The 23,915-nt window shown below is 43.7% G+C and overlaps 1 protein-coding gene across 1 annotated transcript in view; it reads right to left on the bottom strand.

The window, feature by feature from the left end:
- The window catches only part of ank1a (ankyrin 1, erythrocytic a), a 113,250-nt gene that overhangs the window by 45,264 nt on the left and 44,071 nt on the right, over nt 1-23,915 (bottom strand). Inside the window, exon 4 of the mRNA XM_037097145.1 lies at nt 9,638-9,730. Within this exon, the coding sequence (XP_036953040.1) occupies nt 9,638-9,730 (93 nt within the window). The remainder of the gene's footprint in view (nt 1-9,637; nt 9,731-23,915) is intronic.

The following is a 23,915-nucleotide window of genomic DNA, read 5'->3' as shown; positions in this document are numbered from 1 at the left end:
AGTCTTTGGGCCTGCAGGTTGCTGAGAGGTACACGCTCCTACAGAGGCAGGAGTCTGACTCACTCCCACAGTTTGGAGCTCAGGGAGGCTGCAGGTCATTATAAAACACAGGACACACTCCGGTTTTTTGTAACAGAGTTGATTTAGGTTCGAGGCAGACGTGCCCTCTGCACCCCGAGTCGAGCCCCTCTTGTTGGCGGGATAAAGGGGGCCTACAGCTGTCCACGTGTGCTGCTTGTGGTGGTTTATTGCCCGTGTCCTGATGTCTCAGAGAACAGAGACTGAGACTTGAAAAGGTGGGGGGAGGAATCAACACAAACACTGAAGGTCTGTCAGCTGTCTCTCGTCAACCTGACACACTCTCGTCTGTTCTCAGTGCAGCTCACACACTTCACACCACACGGGGGAAATTCACGGTTCATGAAACAAGGTGGTACAAAAAAAAAAAAAAGACCATATTTACATGGCGGCCATTTTCCTCTGATGTCACACTCAGGGTGGTGAGAGAGAATCTGAAAAATCATTGTAAAATCATCGCTTCCTAACTGATCGATGCTGAAAAGGACAGTAAAAAGCAACAATCTGGAGGCACAACAGGCCAAATATCGACCTCCGTGAGCATTTAACCATTTCTTCAACTAATATTACCTTTGTAAAGTGTTACAAAACACAATCGGAAAGTTGTAAATTCATTCTTAAAAAATCAAAACAGATCCTCGACAAATTTATTCAAGCCTAAACATGCACTGGTGTCGAGTTTTGTTTTGTTTTTGTTTTTTTAGCTGGTTCCTGTTTTATTTTGAAGAGTATATCCTTGTGTGTTATATTTTACTTTCCACTTCCTGTCTTTGTCTTTTCCCCCCCATTCTATTTCTGGTAGTTTTTACTGGTTTGTCTGAGTTTCTCCTTACTTTTTGTTGCTTGCATTTTGGATTTTGGGGCTTCAAATGAAAGCTCTCTTTGCGTTTGTCAACCCGTCTCCCTCTGTGTGTCTTACATGTGCTTCCCTTTTTTTTTTTTTTTTTTTTTAAATCATACATAAAAACTGGATCTAATCAAACATTAACGATCGCCCGGAAATGACTGAATGCTTATGTTCGTTACTGGGTCAACAAATGGGTAGTTTTGCCTTAAAATGAAAACTAATGTCCCTCTGGATTTTCACTTTAAATGATCTTTTTCATTGCTGATCAACTGGAAAGAGATGCAATGATAGAAGTTTGGCAGACTCCTTACTTTTATATGACTTGCTAACTTTGAGCGTGACATCAGAGGAACATGGCCGCCGTGTGATATCGATATTGTCTATGGAGAGTAAACACAGCGTCACCAGGGACAAGATGAATTTAGAGACAAACAGACACTCCCAGGATAAAACTTCTAAAGAATATGATCATGAATTTAAATAAAAATCTACTCCAGGCTTTTTTGTGAGCTTGTAATGTTACAAATTAGTGTAACGGCCCTCTAGTGGCAGCGTGACGCTCTGCAGTTATCAGCCCGCAGCTGCTTCTGAGGGAGGATGGGCTGGGTCGGGCTGATTACTGCAGCTCTGGCACAAAACTGACACACACAGAAATACACACACACACACACACTTTCAACTCCTTATCCTGCGCTTCAGCTCGCCTTCACAGGCTACATTAAGCTTGAACTGACAGCAGAGCGCTTTAACTGAGCATTAACAGCGGCAGCAGAGTGTTAGAGCTGCCCTCACCTCGCAGACAGATTACATATCACATGCCAGAGCGCACGTTTTCCCGCTCGCTCCCGCATATACGTGTGTTTTGGTACATACGGCACACAAAGACGCCTCAGCAAATGCACATGCGCCTCAACGTGACAAAGCCAGACTGACCTGTGGGAGACAAAAACAGGGAGTTAGAAATAGTCAGGCGAGGGAGGAGAGCAGAAAAGATGAAGGCAATAGAGAAGAATGACAGCGGCGATATGTCAGCGCAGGGCCCGGCGCCCATTTATCTTCATAAGTGCAGAGGTAGCGATGGGGAAATACAGAGTGAAGATGTGCAGGAGGACACAGGACGAGCACAGAGTCTGTCGCCGCAGCCCTCCTCTCTCGTATGAACGCAGTTTCTGAGCCCTCGCTGAGAACACAGACTCCATTATTTAAAACAAAAGGCTCCAAAACCATCAGTCACCACCGGGCTTGAGTCAGCATCAGACAGGATCCGAGCAGTCAGACCATAATTCAATCAGTCTGGCTAATAGACGCAGAGCTGAAGTGGCCCAAGTTTCGAGACTCTATTCAGAGGTAATGTACTTTTTCCTGAAACTACGAGATACAAACTCATCTCGCCACCGTCGACATGACTCCGTTAAAGTGGGGCCTGACGCAATTCTATTAAGGGAGTCCAGAGAGAATCAAACCGTACTCGTGTCTATCATTACAAAGTTTTAGTTCTGTTTACAATCATCAAACAAGTTTCCAGTAGAGTTCAGTGTGTGACCACGGGAAGGAAGGAACTTCAGGAAGGCTCCTTTACACTAAAGTGCTTCAGTGATTGCTGACGTCTGATCGATGGTCGGTCTTAAGAAGGTAAAACATCTTCTGCTACCAAGCTTAATTATAGCTTCTCTGCAGATTAGATATCTACATGTTTGAAATCAGATGGTTAAACCCGTCATTTATTGTTTGAGCTAATGATCGGGACATTTTATACGTAAAATTTACGTCACTCCAGCAATTTTACAGGTCGTTGTGAATAAAACTACATGATATATGATGTGTAAACATGTTTGTGGCTCCAGATGAAGCTGCATGTAATCTTATAAATGGCCTCCAGTGATGTCACTCTGTGGCTTAGCTGCATTGTGGGTAATGTAGGCAGCATGTTTGGGAAAGGAAGAAGAAAGCATGTACTAAAAAACAAGCGATATATATGTTTCTGCTGTATTGATATAGATCATTTGTTTTGAAACTGTTCATAATGAGCCCAGCGGCATTATAGAAATCTAATTCTAGACTAGTGGACTACTTTTAGAAACCTCTGGCCTACATTACCCACAATGCAACTAAGCCACCACATGACATCACTAGAGGTAATTCATCAGATGACGTGCAGCTTCTTCTGGAGCCACAAAAGACTTTATAATATTTGTTTCCAATGCTGTAGACACATTTTTTTTAATCAGGAGACATTTCTGTTCTTCTGACTCATCAGAAATCAGGAAATGACTGCTCCACCTCTCATCTCTCAGCGTTGTTTCCCATCAGACAGCAGCTGTGATCTTTATATGGCGCCCTGTGCTTCCTTTGCCTTCCTGCGTTATTTAGTTATCGGTGCACAAGGTCTTAAAATCTCTCTATATGTCAGCTTACAGCATGTTAGTACCATTTGTAAGGGGACAGAAGCACTTCCAAAACATTTGTTTTTGCCCTGTCTCGGCGCAGCACCGGTGTCATTTCTCACCGTGAGGAGCGGAAGGAAAGAAACAGGCCGCGACTGAAATTATGAAAGAGGAGATGGATGGAAAGAGCGACGAGGTACAGGGCACAGCTGAAAGAAGGGAGGACGTCTCAGAGAAAGGTGTCAGCTGTGGTGATAAATAAATGCGCCTGGGGAGCTGCGTTCGAACGCGTCCTGCAGCGGATGTGTACATACAGTATCTCCTCTCACAGCCTTGTTGACAGAATGATGGCATCTTCATCCGCCACAGCTTTGCTGAGTCAGACCCTGATTTCTCTCTCACACACCATCATCATGTAATCTACACTGAGGCGGCCTGATGCAAAGGCGGACCCGTACAGACCTCAATGTATGGACAGCTAACAAACACATATCTGATGTATCTATCGTGCTGTTTTTCCACTTGAACAGTTAATATCTGCTGCCTCAGGGGCCTCGGCGCTGAGCTGCCTGCCGCAGCCGAGATTGACGTGTTTATAAATATTGGATTTAAGCAATTAACGGAGATGCTCTCATCAGTCAGGGCGAGGGCAGTCAGAGGAGAGATTATATAAGTGACTTCAATTATTCCTCCGCCGAATGCTGCCTCACACAGATACAGATCCAGACGCACACTCACAGAACACACAGACGCACTCACCCATCAACACACACACGGTCACCTACAGTGCAGTACATGCAGGTGCATAACACACACACACACACTCGCGCGCGCTCGCTCATCATCAACACACATATGCACACAGCAACCTTCTCTAATGCAGGCGTACAGGCCAGGCAGCGGTATACTCAAACTGAACAAGGCCGTGCAGCGCGTCGTCCGACCACGTGGGGAAGCAAAGCTGTTTACGCTATTTTACAGCATCACTATCAATCATCTGCATTGATTAAAATCTATCCTGATCTTGTTTTGTTTTTTTTGTCCTTCTTCTGCAGCAGAATCATTTTGAATCCAAAATCAGGAATCTGTAATTTAAGATCTCACTGTTTTTATCAAGGTTTGCTTTATCTAAACTCTCATCTCCTGGCTGTGGTGGGCTGCACTCTAATCCAGGAGGGGATTAGTTAGTTACTCTTCAGCACATATTAAACAGCTAACACCCTTTGTCTGAGCTCTTAATGATGGTGGGAAGCATGAAAATGAAATACTATTATGCTAACAAAGATGCTTAAATGATCTTGAGGTTTTATATTTAAGAGAAAGTGATTCAGTGGTCGACTTTAACTGTTTATAATCAAACATAAACACAGAAATTTCTTTAAATCTGAGCTTCCTGCACCTGTAATATATTTGTTTTTATGTCCTAGTGGAACATCAGCTGTGCAGGTTGAATCTGAATCTGTCCTGGCTTTTGTTAAGATTTTGTTTGACTCCTGCTCTCTCCACTCTCAGTCGACATCTCTAAACGCTGAAGAAACATCTGTAACATCTGGAGGAGCTGGAACTGTGCTCGTCTCAGCAGAAAGTGTCCTGTGCAAAGAGTTTTCTGAAGCTCTCAGACTTTTCGACCAGCACTTCTTTTGGAGTATACTTGCACCTTTACCATGCACTCTGCGCATTCACCTTAAACACATGCACATGCACGCATGCATGCACATTGATTGTCGTTCACTTTCTCTCTCTCTCTCTCTCTTCTTCAGTTAAAATACACAAAAAAATCAAACTGATGAAAACAAAGGTGGCTAAGATTAGAACAAGTTGTGCTGTTTCATAAAAAGTGAGCAACAAGTCACACTTGTGAGGAAATAATGCAAAATATCAATTAAGATAAATTAAAGAGATTACAAGTGTAAAATAAGCTGGTGAGTAAAGTGGAGTTCAGGGTCACAGGGGAGAAAGTAAGAAGGTTTAAAAGGTGAAAAAGTCTCAACGTGGCTTTCTGAAATTCTCATGAATATGAGGAAAACGTTTAATGGGAGGTTCAGTGTGACTTTTCGTTGTTTTAAAGATAAAATGCGTTGATTTCTGTTCCGTTTGAGCTTGAAATATCCATCTTTCATGATCCAGTGACCCGCATATAAAAGAGGTAACACATTTTTCATTCGAGCCTCGTGTTAAATCTGTTAAGTCCCATTTGTCCATTTATATTCGTGTAAAATGTCTTTTTAAACCCTGTGCAGTGAACCTGTCCTGTAGGTGTGGGCTGTGTTATAAAGCTGTTTAGGTTGGAGTTTCTTGGGATGGTTCCACAGAAAGTTTTTTTCTTCTTTGTGGGCCAGATTGTTCCCATGAGGCGTCTCACTGTTTGCGAAAGCCAGAAAAGATCAGTTGTTAATGGGTCAGCGAGATGAGGGAGAATCCTGCTCCCCTGTCCTCGTCCTGGAGCTGGTATCTGGCCAACTGAGACGTTATTACAAGACTTCTGCAGGTTTGCACAATAGCAGCAAACTCCCCCTCCCCTCCTTTTACCTTTAATCTGAATTCTGTGAAGCTGGTATCAATAACCCTGGGACAAAAATGAGAGTTACAATATTTGAATAGGCCGTGGCCTTTCACATGTAAATTAAACTCTGAACCCCCTCGCCGAAACAAATTACAGCCAACTGCTGGTGGCTGGACATGAATGGGCTTCCTAATGTAGTCTGCATCTACAGTGGGCTGGGGAGCAGCTGGAAAAAAGAAACTGAGACGGGGGAGAATTTATGTGACAGTGCAGAGTGTGACAGTTTGCTTTTTTTTCATATTGAGTCTGCCATGCAGCCGCACTGTGACGAATGGGGCTTGGCTCCCTGAGCATCTGTCTCCAAGGACTCACTGAGGGGTAATTAGAGCTGTGGGACGATAAGGGATATTCTCCAGCCCCACTAAACATTAATGGTGGCAAAGGGGACGGGGCCTTTACACAGACCTCTGACATGTCACAATCCTTACAGGAGGGTGTCGGGTGGGGCGGGGGAGGGTTTTAATGAAGCGTTAGATTTTGGTGTAAATTTATCAGCCCTCAGGGAACGAGTCATGGTTTGTGGGGCGGTTTGAGGACGGATGAGAGCTTAATGTCACAGAGCTGCTGACTAACCTATCTGCATGATTTAAAATGCTTTTGGACTTACTCAGCTCTGACAGCTCAGGACGGTAAAATAAAGCAATAGTTCTTCCTGGGTTTTTATTTTCCCCGTCGCCTCTGCAAGATTGTTTTCAGCACGTTAGTTGCCGACGTCTAAGAATGCTGCAACTTTGTTATAACTAGGAAAACAAACAGGGATGCACAATATATATCAGGCTGATAATAGTACTTATATATTAGAAGCTTCTGGATAGTAATAAAATTACACTCTTCACACTCCAGTGTTAGTTTGAAGAAGAAGAAGAAACTTATCTTATTATCTTTACTCACTACATCTTAGCTTTTGCTGTCCCTCAGGTGTGCATAATCTACAGGTTAGGAACTTGTTTTTGAAATAAACAAAATGTGAAATTCTCGGTTATCTTTTTGGTGTCGGCTGTGAGAAGCTGGTACTAATTAGTCAGTTATCTGTATTGGCTAAAAAATATATATATTTTGTGCTTCCCTATGAACAAACACGAGCGGTCAGACAATCAGGAACTCAACGTAGGGATTGAGTAGTCACTTCAAAAATGGAAATTAAGGCTAACTGCGAAGAAAATCACCCAAACTGTCTGTTGTTAACATCCATTACAGTTTTAACGTGGATGATTTAAATGAACTGGATGAGAAATCCAAGCTGGTATCCACTGACAAAGGGCACAAACCTTCCTCGGCTACTTGGCCTGAAGACATTACTGTGGTATGACTTGGCGCATATAAACACATAACCTTACTTTGAATACAAAGCGCTGATATAACAGACACGTCTCTTATAATGTCGGTCTACGTATGATATTTTGGTTGCAGTTGTTGGCTGCCGGCACTAATTGGCAGCACGGCGGATTGGCAACGTCTGATCCAATTCTTTTTATACATCCAAGCTGTTTTCTATCAACTTTCGTGGACTGTAAGTGCTGCAGCGAGCTGTCGAGACACAGGTTTCTTGTGCTCAGGTGCAGCCTCATACAGCTTTACCTAAAAGAGATGATCAGGCTAAACTGTCGACTTGCAAATGATCGTCTGACCGCTTGTGTAAGAAGTAAGAACGATTTTTTTTTTTGATAGACTGAATTAAATAAGATGCAGGACGGGGGGGAAGTTAGAGACGAGGCTGAGGGCTGCGGGCAGAGGAGGACACTGAATTACTCTGGAGTAAACACTAGTTGAGGAAACTGACACCCTGTTGCAGGGATTTGGTTTATGCTGCTGTTGTTTTCCACTGCTGCGTTGGCTGAGGGCCAGTGAGAGGGACCGGGCTCTCCACTGCACCACTGCTCCCCTCCGTCTCCTCACTGTGGGACATACAAGGTGTTTGCATACCTCTGCTCCACCAATCACCGTACTCCATCTGTATCCATGGTAGTCTTTTATATTCTCCCCTTTTCTGACTTCTAGACATTTATGTGATTTGTAAACCATCTGTTGGCTCCTATTAAACCGGGTCGTTAGTCCCAGCTGCACCGAATCTTTAGTTCTGGGATGAGCGAACAGAATCCTAACTGACAAACAAATAAAAATCATCTTCTTTCACTCATTCACACGAAAAGGTAAAAGAGAATTCAAAAGGAGAAAAAAATACAATTGCTCAATGCACACGCATTCAAGAGCATCACCGAGGGAAAAGACAATACTCCATATTGTTGTGCGTCGGGCTGAAGACCAGAGAAAATGTGGTCGGCCTGCACGTGTTACCTTCGATTTGTGATCAATGCGTTCACCCTAGCTTTTGTTTTTTATGTCTCTGCACTTCCCAAATGGTTTGCTTTGTCAGCTGACAATGAGTTCGGATCAGGTTCAGTAAAAGATTAACCTAATGATGCTCCAGAGTGTTTGGGAGCAATATGGAGATTTGGAGAGTAGGTTCAGGAATTTGACATGAGAGCAAAAAGGGGGGAGGGGAGGTTTGGATTGAGGGGAAATCATCATGGGCAAGAGTCGTCTGGGACAAGTTTCCCAGCAGCCTTATTGCACTTAGATAATCTCTCCTCCACACTGAGTGCAAATGGATTCAAGATCATCTACTGCATGAGGAAGGTGCAATAAAACCTTTGGCAAACCTATCCCTGACTGTTTAAACAGATAAAAAAAAACAGAACACAAGCACGGCACAAGACAAACAGCGACACAGGAGCTCAGCTACAGCCACAACACACCGACACAACACAGCGGCAGGCTCCACCACAACACCTACAGCACAGACACCACGATGGAAGACACACAAACACAGACTGAAGCACAGACGGACATCAAATCATATCTAGTACTAAACACAAGAGAGTGAAGCCATGCACGGACGGAAAGAAAGCATGCACACAAACACACTGATAAGATTAAAACCCCCAAATCACACACAGACACACACACATCGCTCACACACACACACACACCTTCTCTTTCCTTCTCTCTCTCTCACACACACACACACACACACAACTTGATTTAATCCTAAACACGAACACAGTGGTACAAATGACACAAGCATATTTTATAAATCAGAAGAACCCACAGGAAAAATACTTGGATTGTCGTCTCTTAGCACTACTGTGAGCCTGTGTGGTGCCAGCTAACTTTGTGTGGAAGCAAAAAAAACGCAGACGTGCTACATAAAACTTGTATCGAGCCGATAGGAAATGTATCAAATCTATATTTTGCCCGTGGACTCTTTGCCATGTAATATGCTCTGCTTGAGAACATTAAATTCAGAGAAGAATCACAGACACTGATAAAGATGTTAATATCGATACAGATACACACTCATGTTATATTCAAAAAATGTGAAACTGAAAAAAAAAAAAAACCAAAAAAAAACAAACAACCAAATCAACAAAATATTTAGCATAGTTAGTACAATACGTCAAGCAAGGACGGGAACAAAGAAAAAAAGCTCCAGCCTGATCCCACGACACCTGACTGAATCAGCTCACAGCACAACAGCAACACTAGAAAGTCAAAGGAACCAGAACTACGATACCAGAAGCAACACACAACAAAAACAAGAGAGGTAAAGATAAAAACAACAACAACAGCAGAGCAACAATAGTGACACACACTTTAAGTGACAGATACAGGATGGTCATAAATACAGAATATATAAATATATATATATACAAAGAGATATATAGAAGTAGGAAAAAGCCAGATATACGTGTTGCAGATATTTACTTCATCATCATAGTGCCATACTCCTTGGCCATCCGGCATCTCAGAGCTCACACTACTGTCCTGATCGATTAGCCAGCGATGCACGGCGTGGGCCTAAAAGAACATACGACATAAAGACAGAGCCCAGTTAATCGCAACAGTGAGAAGCAGAGGGATGGAGAGACAGGAGAGGGGGAGGGAGGAGGGAGAGGTGGAGGGAGGAGGAGGAGGAGGAGGAGGAGGAAGGGCGGACAAAAAACAATGGCAAGGAAATGAGAGAGATTTCAGGAGGAACATTATATTGAGACACAGGTAGAAAACAAGGTGGGGGAGGGAAGGGGAGGAGGAAGAGAGCAGGAAGAGGAACTACCCCACCCCACCCCGCCCCACCCGACCCAACCCTCCCACCAGAACAAGACTCTCCCTGTGGGAAACAGGTCAGGTTAGGATGAGTGGTAGGATGAGAGTGAAAGCACGATGTGGCACGACACGAGGGGCATCACACATACAGTGAGGAGCGCCGGGCGGCGCCGCCACACTGATGGCGATTTTTGGAGGAGCATCTGGTGTAGATGGCGTGTGACTCACGGATGGGTCGGCTGTGTCGGCTGTGGGAAGCTGCATCCTAAACACACTGGAGTGATTTCCTTTACGTCACGCTCGTGGACACAAGATGTGGTGTACTTACCCAGAATTCAACATACAGAGAGATGTGCAACCACGTATGTGAAGTACAAACAACACACCACAGAGAATAAATCTCACACAGTAACACAGAGAGAAGAGAACACACAGTAAGGCCGTGACAGGCAAAGAAACCTTCTTCACACAGTAGTGGAGACCAACAGTCATAAAAAGGTGAAAAGCAGCGAGAATGGATGAAAGAGTTAAAGCAAAAGTTGTCAGCAGAAGTCTGCGTGCTCCAGACAGAAACCAGAAAATCACTCCAGTTTTTTTTTCCCCAGAAAAGGAACCACGACTGTCGACCGCTCGTCTCAGTGAATCACACAGACAACGAAACTGACAGACAGACTCCCAAACACCTTCCTCCAGACCAGCAACACTCCCTCTGTTGAGTTTCAGATCGAACGCATCCAGTCAGCTCGAGGCCTGGTCACCCTGAAACACACACACACACACACACACAAGCACACACAGAAACACAGAGAAACACACAGACACACACACACACACTCCAAACCCCATCTGTTACTCTTGACTGTTGTCGCGTCAGCACCAAAAACAACCACGCAGCTCCTTTCATGACGCTCCTGCCCCTCTGCGGCAGAAATACTTGTCAAGATTTGCACCGGGGTGAAATCGCAGAATCGCAGGGATTAATTACCCTGTCATGGCTGCTCCTGCACATTTACTGTTTACTTTGCACGAGCAATTTTTTACGGGAGTTGTGTTTTTAAGATGCAGTGATGCCGGCTGTTGTAGCATGACAGTGCAAAAATAATGTTTATGTTGGACTGAAGGAGCCATTTAGTGGACAAACTGTTGATCGATTGAGGAAACCGAGATACAGAAGCGTTGCAGGCGCACAGTGTTTGAGTGACGTGCTGTCCGACCACGTCCTGGAAGTACGTCTACAGTGCTGCAGTGGCGGTTCTCATGAAAAAGTGCCAGAAATAGTCAAGTAAAGACTGAAACACAGAGCCGGAGAGAAAGAGCTCCTTTTTCACCTCCACACAGCTGACCAGTCGTGGCATGAAGTGGGCGTGAGGGTCAGATCGCTGGTTTCCAAGAGTTACAGAAACGGTCAGACACGGTCCGACGTCGGACAAGTTGCTGTCGAGAAAGAAGTTTCTGAAGCTATTCGACCATTAGCAGTTCTGATGCAGCACACATTATTGCAAACCTGACCCAAATTCAAATCTAAACCCCGAGCAGAAGTCCTAATCCTGAAGAAGCGTTTATTTTATCTCCTTCTGTAACCTGAGGATCATTTTAACTGTAAACCAAAATCCTGGCCTCAAAAAATCCTTTTTTTTTTACCAGGACAGACAAAATGTCCCCTTCCCTGAGGAACTTCCTTTTTCTGCTACACTTCTGAGGACATTTGATCCCCATAAGGACGGAGATACAAGTCAGACACACACAAACACACAAACACACACACTAAGAGGGAGCAGGACCTTCAGTGTCATGTGGTGTGTCTGCAAAGACAGATGCATTAGCTGGTAAACACGTAGCAGCGAAGTGGAGGACAACACACAGAAACAGACGGAGTCACCTCAAGGGTACAGTGAATCAGAGGGTGACAGCAGAGGCCAGAGACCGCTAGGACACCCGAAAATAGACGAAAACAAGCAGAAAGGCGGCGACTACAACCGGAGAGGACTGTAGCACATGTGCAACATTTGACCCCTTTGTTAACTTTCAAAGCATAAACGTGCCCTTTGCATGACCTTCATCTTCGGTTATTTGCAGCAACATGCGTGTGTGTGTGTGTGTGTGTGTGTGTGTGTGTGTGTGTGTGTGTCAGTGTTTGTGTGTGTACGTGATGCACGGCGGCGTCATCCGCAGAGTTTGCGGTGAGTAACAGAGCGTGTCAGCTTAAAAGAATAATTGGATTAAGTAGCAGACGGGTAGTGATGACAGGGAGAGAGGGGGCGAAGGGGTGGAGGAGGAGGAGGAGGAGGTGGAGGAGGTGGAGGTGGTGGAGGTGGGAGACGGAGGGAGGCAGCGAGGGGAGGGGGGAGAAAGAGGTGCTGATAAGAGTAACAGGCCATTTGCCGCGGAGCCTCTGGGAACCTCAGGGCGGCGAGCAGACACGCAGAGGGAACTCAAACCGTTACGCTGTAGATTAGAGGGATAAAGGGATAACACTCGTAGTCTCTGGACAACTAACCAGCAGCCTCTTGGCATTTGGGTTACACTTTACATCAAACCTCCAAGACAAGAGGGAAGACAACCAGCACGGCTGAAAAGAAACATCACTCTGTCGCCGTTTGCTTTTCATGCACTTTTTCCCCTGACGGCCTACAGAGTACAAACCACTCTGGAGGATGTTACCTCTCAACATACACAGCTCAGTGTCAGAGCTCAGGATGAAACTGAGGACAAGAGTCGAAAAAAGAGAGACGAGTGCAAGTCAGAGGAAGGTTCAATTAAAGATGGAGGAGAGTGTGTGTGTGTGTGTGAGAGAGTGGGAGAGAGGGTCGACCTCACAAGGCTCCGTCAGTGTTTCATCGGTCACGAGTATCATTTTGTTGTATGTTGACACGGATGACCTCGGGTGCAGCGGAGAAACGGACCAGAGCCTCAGAATCACTTCCACTCGCCGAAGTGTTTGAGCAGAAAATAAATTCTACTTCAACCGGATGAAACTGCAGAAAATGAAAAGAGAGATTCACGCAGCGAGGTTACACGATCACTTTCTGATTTACAGCAAGCTCAACACAGAGAGGACGATCACAGTCCGCCTCAGATTTAAATACACTACATGTAAATATGCACAGATGAAGGAGTACAATGCAAAAAGCAGCCCACAACAATATCCCATAAAAAATACATCACGCATGTCAAGATTGATTATCCTTCCTTCAGTTACTCACACAGCACGTTTTACTTTACACAATATGTGACGCTGCTTCTTTCAGTGCCACCATCTGGCCGACTGACAGACGTCTGAAAACTACAGCACTTTATCAAATATGTTGCACATTTCATGCAGTCTGGTGATGTGAGGAGTTCTGTGTGAAACACAAGTTTTGAAGGGGTGAAGGACTCTTGAGGACTGCAGGTTAATTATAGGATATGACACCATAAAGTGTTGTCGATCATCAAAACACGACCGCTGTAATGAACTAAAACAAAAACCGCAAGTGATGTCTGAAGAGTAAAGACTCAAAATCTGGGCCAAATTAGAGAGAAAGCATCGATCCAGGCTACGCCTGACAGAGGTGAAAACAAAAAGGTCAAAAATTAAGATATTGATGATTTGTGAAGAAAAGAAGAGAACAAACGAATTACAAGACCATTTTTTCCTTCTAAAGAGACGGTCTCAAACCTCTGGATCAATGTTTCTCAAACTTTTTACATCCTGAACCACCTCAAAAGATATCAGCCTCACCAAATACGACCATGATGGCGGACGTTAAAGCGAACTATTTAGTGTTCTTTCCACAGGGCTGCTGGAAATATTCCCATCCTGACTGCACTTATCTTCCCAAAATTTCCCATCTGGAGCCATGTTTGAAGTTTTTTTTGAACCTTTCAATTTACCTCCGCTTACTGTCCTGCCATCACAGTTTGGGTTCAAGTCATCTGTGCAATCAATTTTTTCAGCATTAAACCTGCAGTGCCAAACTTCTGTCTCCCTCCTCTGACAGAAAGATCAATTACACAAACACCATCAATGTGCTAACAACATCACAGGCACCGTGACACCTATTTTGCTCCACTGCTACAGTTTAAACTCCAGTTTATGGAGATTTACCTGGTGGATATAAACTTGGCCATGACTAGAATGGGTGTACACAGACTGCTGTTTAACTGGTTGAACTGCCGGGCTTCAGAACCAGAGCGTGAGCACAGAGCTTTCATCAGAACCAGCAGTCCTCAGGGAGAGAGCGGCTCAGTGGACCTGCACGGACTCCAAACCTCACAGTGACAACAAGAAGCTACAGAGGAGCCGTGACACACAAACGGCCGCGAAGCATTGAGAACCAACCACCGTTCATCAAAACACCTTTTCACAGGTCCAGTTGGTTCTCGTCCTGCAGTGCATCAGCCTCCACCTTCCCGTCCATTATCCCACGTTCAGGATATGCATCAAGTAATCAAGCTCTAATGCCGCGAGTCGAACCAGGCCGACGTCTGCCTAGTTCCTGGTGAAACGCTGACACAGTATCCAAACTAAGTGGACCTCTACTAAATTATTCAACTCCTGAGGAAAAAAAAAAAAACATCAAGTGGAGTTATAACACGACGGCATCATCACCGAGGTGCTGAACAGTAAAAAGCTGTTCTCAGAATCCCGTCAGTCTCCTGATTTATCTCGTCCGCAGTTCTCGAACTTAAACACGAGTTAAAGGAACAGATCGCAGGATGTGAACCTCGTGTGATCGACTCCGAGAGCGATCACAGAACAAATCAGTGACGGACGGTGAGTCAGGAGTCAGGACGGGACGATAAAAGATTTTTATAGCAGATCGAATTTTAAAAAAACACCCACAAACAGTTTGATTGTTTGAATTTTCATTATCGGGATGATCATGAATATCTTCACATGAATGACTTTATAAATGTAAAACAGTCTTATATTGGTTTCCTCATTTATCTTGAATTGCCTGCCGAGCCATGGCTGAAAGCACCGGGAGATGAAGTTTACTGCCATTCGTTTATTTTTTATTTGTGCAGGAGGATCTTATGATTTTTTTATTACTTATTTAAGATTCTTTGTTTTGTTTTTTTAGTAAAAACATCTGTTTGTCCTCTCTGTTACGTAATTCAATTTATGTTTCCAAATATAATATGAGGTAAAAGTGATTCAAAACAGTTTGGATCCTAAAGCCTTACGAATATGAGAAATTATTGTTGGATAACCTTGACATGAAATATTCATATCGTTCCTGTTAGATGACAGTAAACAAAGTCTATAAACAAGCTCAGAAAAGTGCATTCAAATACAAACTAGGAGAAGTTGAGACTCTATTATTATACCAGTGCAGATAGGAAACCTGAGTTTGGTTCCTATACCAAACTGTTACATCTCTTGAGTTACTTTGAGAAACATAAACATGTTTTCTGCTAAATCAGTTCCAGCTGATCGTCCGTAACCTTAAATGTTGTCTAAACACCTGCAGCAGCATCCAACAACTTTTCAACATTTTAAGTAGTTTAGAAATGTCATTCATCTGATTCAAGTCAGGAACTGTCTGATCCAAGAAGATGTAATCATGTTATTTTCATACGGATCAGTTACAGCGTACAAAGTTGAATCTCTCTCCTGCTTTAGACACAGTTGATCAGAACTTATGAGGTTGAATATCCAGCAGCTCTTTACAAATTGTTACAGAACTTTACAGTGAACTAAAGTTTGTGTGTTGTCTTTGAATACAGCTGCCACTCCATTATCATTCAACATCTTTATGTCAGTGGCACTGGAACAGAAAAGACAACAACAACAACAACAACAACAACAAGACTCCCCTCAGCTGATCAGGTTATTCTGTAAGTTCACTTTGCATTGCAGAAGGTTAGCTGCAGAAATGGAGTGAAAACCAATGATCAAAAATATATTATTGATTTCAAACTTGGCGCTCTGACCACTTTATGTAGCTTACCTACAGTTTGATGAATGGACTGCCTCAGCACTGATTAGCTCCGTCTCTCCTTTTCTAACTAAACATGTGACAATGTGGGAAAAGGAGTGAATCACAGCACATGCAAAAAAAAAAAAAAAAAACCTGTTACATGTTATGATACTGTCATGGAACAACACAATCCTTGCATGGAAAGACACCCAGCTACTGTGAATAATTAAGAAACACTATGCTGCATCATAAAACAGACATCCTGTAACCCCGTCTGCAATGAGAAAACACAATCTAAACTAATATAAATAAAACACCACCGCCTGAAAATGTGAGAGGCTTCACATGTGAGCAGCCTTGAATGAATGAGTGCAGGTTTGGAACAGGAGACGTCCAAAGTGAGAGAGAGTTAAGAGAGTGAGAATGAGCCGGAGAGCTCTGCAGATCTCAGCCTGATAAATAATGCATGGCAGCTCTCTGCCAGCTCTGTGCACAGCAGCAACCTGCCTGAGCCCCATCAGCAGAGGAGAGCTGGTTTCTGAAGGGGCACAGGTGGAACCGCCAGGTGGGATGAAAGCGAAGGATGCTGCAGTCACCTCCACCTATCACCTCTACGCTCTGCTTTTCCTCTCCGTCTAAACTCTCCAACTGGGCTCACGTTCACGCTCTACCTGTTCAGGCTTGTGTGTGAGCGTGTGCAGAGTCATCCTCTTCATCCTTTACTGTCCACTCTGTGCACAGTGTGACTTCCTGCAGGACACTACGGGTGCCTGTATGGCTCAGACAGTGTCAGAGAGATGTTGATTAGGGCTTGTGCCATCGTCTACAAATCCCGGACCGTCATAACATCGTGATTCATAAGGCTCCCCATCAGAGAGCACAATTTAAGTGCCGCGTCCCCTCAAGAGTTGCTGAAGGGCAGGAGTTGTTGTTTGTGATATGTGGGGGAGAGGAAATGATCGGATGTTGCTGCTGAGTACATCACGTCTCCATTTCCCGTTTATTACTTTGTTATGAAACCAGCTCAGTTAAGCGAACCCAAGACACTCGCTTAAATTTGTGGCAGCAGTGATTCTTTTCCTGCGGGCCGCTGTTTCTCTCACTGATGCCGGTTTTATACAGTTTTCTTAGCTTAGCTTGCCCAGCTTTTGTTTTACACATATGAAGCTGAACAAAGCCATGTGATGAACATGTGATGCAGCGACAAGGACGATTTTAAACCCATCACAGGGACGTATGTCGTGGTAATGGGGAGGTACAGTAGTTCCCTCTGCAGGGTGACACAGTTGGAGATTCATGTCAGAGCAACGGTGGGAAAAACAAATGTGTGACTGCGCTGCGTGCCTGTTACAGCCGAACAAAATAGACTGTGAAATGTAACAGGTGTAAAACATGTTCTACGTCTTGCGTTTTGGTGAGAAGCAAACACAGATGGATCCGTTCACTGGGTTAAAAGCAAGCATGTGCAAGCATCCTGGCTTCTGTTAGGGTAAAATAATTCTGGGTCTGTCTGATCCGTTCGCATTGAAAGTGACAGTCTACACTCTAAAACTGTTTCGGTGGTTTTGTAAAACGTCTCCTGACAGAAGTGAGTTAAAAGAGCTCGACAGATTAACAAAACTAAACATGAAAAAAAGAACTTTGAAGCTTCTAATCCCCCCCAATTACAACAGCAGCTACATGATTAGTCAACATAAAGACATTTGCACAAACAGAAAAATGCATCAGAGCAGAGCCTCAACAACTCCTGCAGGAAAACACTTCCAGCTCGAACTGGTCCCACCCTCTGCTCCCAACATGTGGAGGTCAGAGGTCGTGAAAGCAGAGAGATTAACATCACAGCTCACGGAGCGCTTTGATGCTCTCCGCAGTGGAGAAACAGAACATCCTCCTCTGATCTCCAGCTCTGTTTGAACCTTTTCTTGTCCTCCTCCGAGGGGCACTTATCTCGGGGATTGTCGAGGTGGCGAGTGGAGGAGTCTGTTTTAACAAAAGGACCTTTTGAGAGCCAGACTACAAGTGCCTGCCGACACCACTACACTCAATGTAAACATTTGTAGGGCTGCAGCAGAAACCTGTTAGTGTTAAACCCATTAGCGTTCGCGATATGAAGTCATCTCTCGTCGAGGAGGAGAAGATTCAAAGAAGAAGACCAGATAAGAAGAGACAGAGCCAACAAAGGATCATTTGATTTCAGGCAGCCACAATTAAATTTGAATGATGCACCGTGTTTACTGTAGTTGCAGCACTGGAAGCTGAACTGTAACATCACACAGAATGAACAATGTTTTCTTGTTTTATGTGAGCCCCTGGGACTCGTGACGCCCGGACTGAAAGTGAAAGAAAAGAAGAGATGAGGAGAAGGAAGAACAGAAAAATGGTCGGTGTGAGGCAGAAAGAAAGCCAGTTTAAATTTCTTTATGTGTTTTATCAATGACGTTTAGGTGCACCCTCGGCGCCCCCCCCCATTCTATTTTTCTCTTCGTTCCATTGAAAACCGTTGCTCTACCATCCCAGACTATTTTTATCCAACGTTTCATTACCATAATAAAACACACGCATGAAAAAAAAAAAAAAAAAAAGATAAACTCAAAGAGACAGCGCGGCCAAAAACCTGGATTTGGGAGGCTTATTTTCATCTTTTCTTTCTTGTCATCTATTCTTTTATGTTTGCTCTTTTCTTTTCGCTCAGAGAAATGGAAAGAGACATGCCTTTTCTTTCAGCCTGTGCCTCATTATGGTGCTTTTCAGGTCTGCTCTTTTGTATGGGGCCGGCCCCAGAGCCGTGCACAGACCCAGCGGAGCAGCCGGTTGGATTACCCAGACTGATGTCAACACTTCGACAGAGCCACCAACCACTCCCGCAAACGGCCGCTGCCAAGTGCAGCATGAACGTTACATGCTTTAATAAGTGTAGCCAAACAGCCATGCCAAGACTAAACCAACAGGAACAGCTGCTGTATCGCAGACATCAGCGCGAACAATACATTCAGCCATGCTATCACGACACTGGACAGAATGTATCGCTGTCCGCTGATAATCAGCATGCAGTGCGTCGTCTCGCCACACAGAGCATCTCCACGTCACTCAGATTAAACGTTCGCGAGTGATAGAAGTAATTTTTTTGTCACTGAAAAGCCTGAGGTCATCGTCTTGCCTTTCAAACAGAGGCGACAACACGCAGCGTCTCTGAGCTTAACGTTTGGCCTGTAATAATACACTCTCAAACAATACATGTCCAAATGAATGAATTATGAAGCAGCGGATTAGAAAATACTGGAGAAAGTACATCTGCTGGGGTCACAATGTCTATGTAATGCGATATTCATATATTGAACATGTAAATATATATATTTTTTTAACTTGTGTATAGTGTGTCATGTATGTTGTGCTGTGACTTAGAGACCAAATATAAGCTTTCAAATTGTGTGACCTTTTAATTGATAGTTGGCTGCCTTAACAATTGATTACAGAAAAATCATTAATAACTTGAAATATGTTGAACATTTTTCCTTTAGAAAACTGCTGATGTAGACTTCCGGTGGAGCGACAGAAGCGGATGGTCGCATAAATAATCCCTCCCGGTCGGTCGGAGTTTATTCCCCATTTGAAATACAATTACTCTGTAAATTTTGTCCTAACTAACGATGGAGGGGGAAAAAAACAAGAAGGGCAAGGGTAAACAACCCGAGAAAGTGGAGAAAGACGACATATTTGAGTCTGAAGAAGAGGCCATGGACGAGGAACAGGTGTGCGTTGAGCTAACAGCAGTGGATATGGAAGCTAACATTGCTATCATCCGTGCAGACTTGAAGTCCATGGTCTCAGAGGTGAAGTCTGAGCTGGGTATTTTCCGAGACAGTATCAGAGAAGATTTGAAAAGGGAGTTAACTGACATAAGGGAAGAAATTCAACACAAGCTAGGTGAAGTGGCTACCGACCTTAAAGCTACAACGGAGAGACTGCGCGAAGCAGAAAGCCGCATAGCCGACATTGAAGAGTGCTCTGTGGACTTCAAAGAGGCGCTGAGTCAGTCATTGCAAGCCCAGGAAAGGTTGCAACTGAAACTTACTGACTTAGAAGCACGATCGAGGCGTAATAATATTCGCATTTACGGCATTACAGAGGGAGCTGAGGAAAACAACATCCAGCAATTTATTGTCAAAATGATTAAAGAAGAGCTGCAGCCCCTCGCAGGTGTTGAGCTGGGCATACAACGGTGTCACAGAGCGCTCGGCCCGAAACCCCCAAGAGAAGCACAACCCAGGTCGGTGGTCGTCTACTTCCAAGAGTTTAAAACCAAAGAGCTGGTGCTGCATTCCGCATGGAAGAAGAGAGAGATCTACTACGGCGAAAGGAGGATTTATTTCGACCATGACTACCCTGCGGAAACGCTGATAAAGAGAAAGGCGTATGCACAGATTAGGAGACTTCTACGAGAGAAGGGGATAAGGTTCCAGACACCACCGCCAGCCAAGCTACGAGTCTTCTTCGACAGCGGACCAGTAACATACGAGAGTGCGGCGGCGGCGGCGGAGGATTTGAAGAAGAGAGGCTTCTCGCTTGAGCGTGAGAGCACGGCTGCATCCGGGCTCACGGAGAAGACACGGAAAAACACCTGGCAGCGCGTAGCGAAGACAGCCAGCACCATGGCCAGCACCCAGTCCCACCAAGAGAGGATCAAGGAAAGGCTGCGAAACTTCCAACGGCCGTGATAGACCCGGTGATAATGGAAAAGGGAGGTAACAGACTGTTTAACATAAGGCAGAGTCTCGTTTGAGAGCCTTTAAAAAGAGGGTTTAAAGGGGAAAAAAAAAAAAAAAAAAAAAAAGATAATGACATGGGGTCGCGGAACGGAGGAATAATATTACTGCTGATGGGAGCAGAAACTACATACCAGCTATTGTTTTGTAATTGACTCTCCTTCCGCCCTATTAAGACTGAACCTCACCTATTTCTGTTTATTATCATTTATTAATACACAGCTGCCAGCTCTTAATTTCAGTTTTGATGCATAGCGGTGGGAGATTGTCTTTAACCCATAGAATCATTATGATTGACCGACATACACGGGAAAGAGATTGGTGTTTTGAAGAACTTAGTGCACATATAGCCTACATCCTTCAACAGGGGCTTTGCAAGTTGCACTGAAGAGGGGGCTCTGGTGGACCACTAGACTACTCCCCCCACCTTAAGAAGTATCTGTATTACTTCAAAATGGAGGTTCACTTGAGTTTTTTTTTTTTTTTTCTTTATTCAATGTTTCAAGTTTGTTCTACAGTTCAGAAACAGTTCAAGTCTGGTCACCAAAAGCATGTCATTCACTTGCTTGTGCTAACTGTGAGATTAAATGCAATGTCAGGAATATAGGGTAGTTACCCTTAATGTAAATGGCCTACACAATCCGATAAAAAGGGGCAAGGTTATTGCAAAGATGAAGAGGGAGAAACTACATGTGATATTCTGGCAGGAGACTCATCTCAACCAGACTGAACATGAAAAGCTAAAAAAACATGGTTTTAAAAATACTTTTTACTCAAGCTATAAAAACGGGAAAAAACGAGGGGTAGCAATCTTGATTCCTAATAGAGTGAGCTTCCAAGTGGTTTCTGAAATTAGTGATAAAGAGGGTCGGTATGTGATTGTTAAGGGGTATCTTGAACAGAAAGAAGTTACACTAGTGAATGTATACATACCACCTGGCCAGGAAATTTCCTGTATTAGGGAAATTTTTAATTTGATTGCCACTGAAACCACTGGAGTTTTGCTGTGTGGGGGGGACTGGAACACCCAGCTACAATGTAAATTAGACTCCTCTAACACATTAAAGAGACCTGCTCCCAATGCTAGAGTAATAAAGAGTTTGTTGTCAGAGCTTGGGATGTTCGATGTATGGAGGGAGCTTAACCCATCAGCTAGACAGTACACATTTTACTCAGCAAGTCACAGAGTGCACTCAAGAATTGACTATTTTTTCACTAGTAATTCGAACAGGCATAGAATCAGGGATTGTAGTATAGGGGTTCGGGATGTCTCAGACCACTCACCTGTTTACCTAACCCTGCACCTGGACAACAAAAAGAAAAACATATTGTGGCGACTTAATACAAGTACCTTAAATGATATCACGTGCAAGAATTATGTACAGAAGGAATTTAAAGACTACATGGATAACAACAATAATGGGGAAGTATCGCCAAGTGTTTTGTGGGATGCAGCTAAATCAGTGATCAGAGGGAAGCTTATTGCCTATACATCTCATAAGAAAAAGGAAAGAAGTAAAAAACTGTCTGATTTACAAGAAAAGCTTAAAGTGTTGGAGAGTGAGCATGTAAAAGGGAAAGACCCCCTCACCCTAAATAAAATTAATACTATCAAAAAGGAATTAAATGGACTCTATGAAGAGGATTTAGAGAAAAAAGCAAAGTTCGTTAAGCAGAGGTATTATGAGAGCGGCCCTAGGGCCTTAAAACTCTTGTCATGGAGGCTAAGGAAGCAACAGGCAGAGAGTTCTATATTTGAAATTAGAGACCCAAGAACTAAAAAAACATGCCACAAATTAGAGGAAATACAAGACATTTTTGAAAATTATTATAAAGAACTATACAGGGAACCAAATACAACTAGCCCTCGGGAAATAAATACATTTCTGGAATCACTAGATTTACCCTCCATAGGTGAAGAGCAGAACAAAGCATTGATGGCAGATATCACAAAGGAAGAAATAGAAAAGGCAATTTCTAAGTTGAAGGCCAACAAAGCACCGGGAACAGACGGCTTTCCAGCCGAATGGTACAAGACCTTTAAAGAACAAATAGTACCGATACTCTTGGATTGCTTCAATCATACACTTAAAGAAGCTGAACCACCAAGAACATGGAGTGAAGCAATCATTTCAGTTATTCATAAGGAGAGTAAGGATAAAAAAGAGTGTAGTGCTTATAGGCCAATTTCTGTATTGAACATTGATTATAAGTTGTATGCGTCAATACTGTCTAAAAGATTAGAACACATCATACCAGAACTAGTGGATCCAGATCAAACAGGCTTTGTGTGCGAGAGACAGACGCAAGACAATATCAGACGGGTGCTACATATACTTGATCACGTGACTAAAGGAAAAAAACAAGCTGTAGTGCTCAGTCTAGATGCCGAAAAGGCGTTTGATTCGGTCCGCTGGGAGTACTTATATTTGACGCTGAGAAGATTCGGATTTAAAGAAGACTCTATTAGATGTTTTGAAACCCTGTATTCTTCCCCAAATGCCAGGATAAAAATTAATGGACATCACTCACAGCCGATTGAGCTGGAGCGAGGCTGCCGTCAAGGTTGCCCTCTCAGCCCAGCTCTTTTCGCCCTATTTATCGAGCCCTTGGCACAGTCAATCAGGGATGACCCGGTAATAAAAGGAGTGGTGGTCGGAGGCATGGAGCAAAAGATTTGCCTATATGCAGATGACGTTTTACTGCTTATAACAGAGCCAGAGACTAGCATTCCTAGGTTGATGTCTACACTAAAAGAGTTTGGGTCTTATTCCGGATATAAGTTAAATGTGCAAAAAACTCAAATTTTAAGATATAATTATTCTCCTCAAAAAGACATACTGGATAGATTTGATCTTAAATGGAACTCAAAAGAGATTAAATATCTGGGGATCCGAATACCTAAGGATTTATCCAAAATATACGAAAGCAATTTTGGTCCCGTAAGTAAAAACATCAAGTTAGATATCGACAGATGGTCTCAATTGCCCCTAGACATGCACAATAGGATAGAAACGATAAAGATGAACCTACTTCCCCGACTCTTATATCTCTTTCAATCCCTCCCAGTAATGATTACACAAATGCAATTTAACGAATGGGATAAGTGGATCTCTAGATTCATATGGGCAGGTAGAAGACCAAGGATCCAATTCAAAACACTGCAATTGGCTAAAGAGAAAGGGGGCAGATCACTCCCATGCCTGGTAGACTATTATAAGGCAGCGCAATTAAGACCACTGGCATGCTGCTGCAACCCAAATTATACAG

This window comes from Acanthopagrus latus, chromosome 5 (assembly GCF_904848185.1).
Source record: "Acanthopagrus latus isolate v.2019 chromosome 5, fAcaLat1.1, whole genome shotgun sequence".
Lineage (NCBI taxonomy): Eukaryota > Metazoa > Chordata > Actinopteri > Spariformes > Sparidae > Acanthopagrus > Acanthopagrus latus.
The sequence above is the reverse complement of the archived record's forward strand: the minus strand, read 5'-3'. Positions and strand labels throughout refer to the sequence as shown.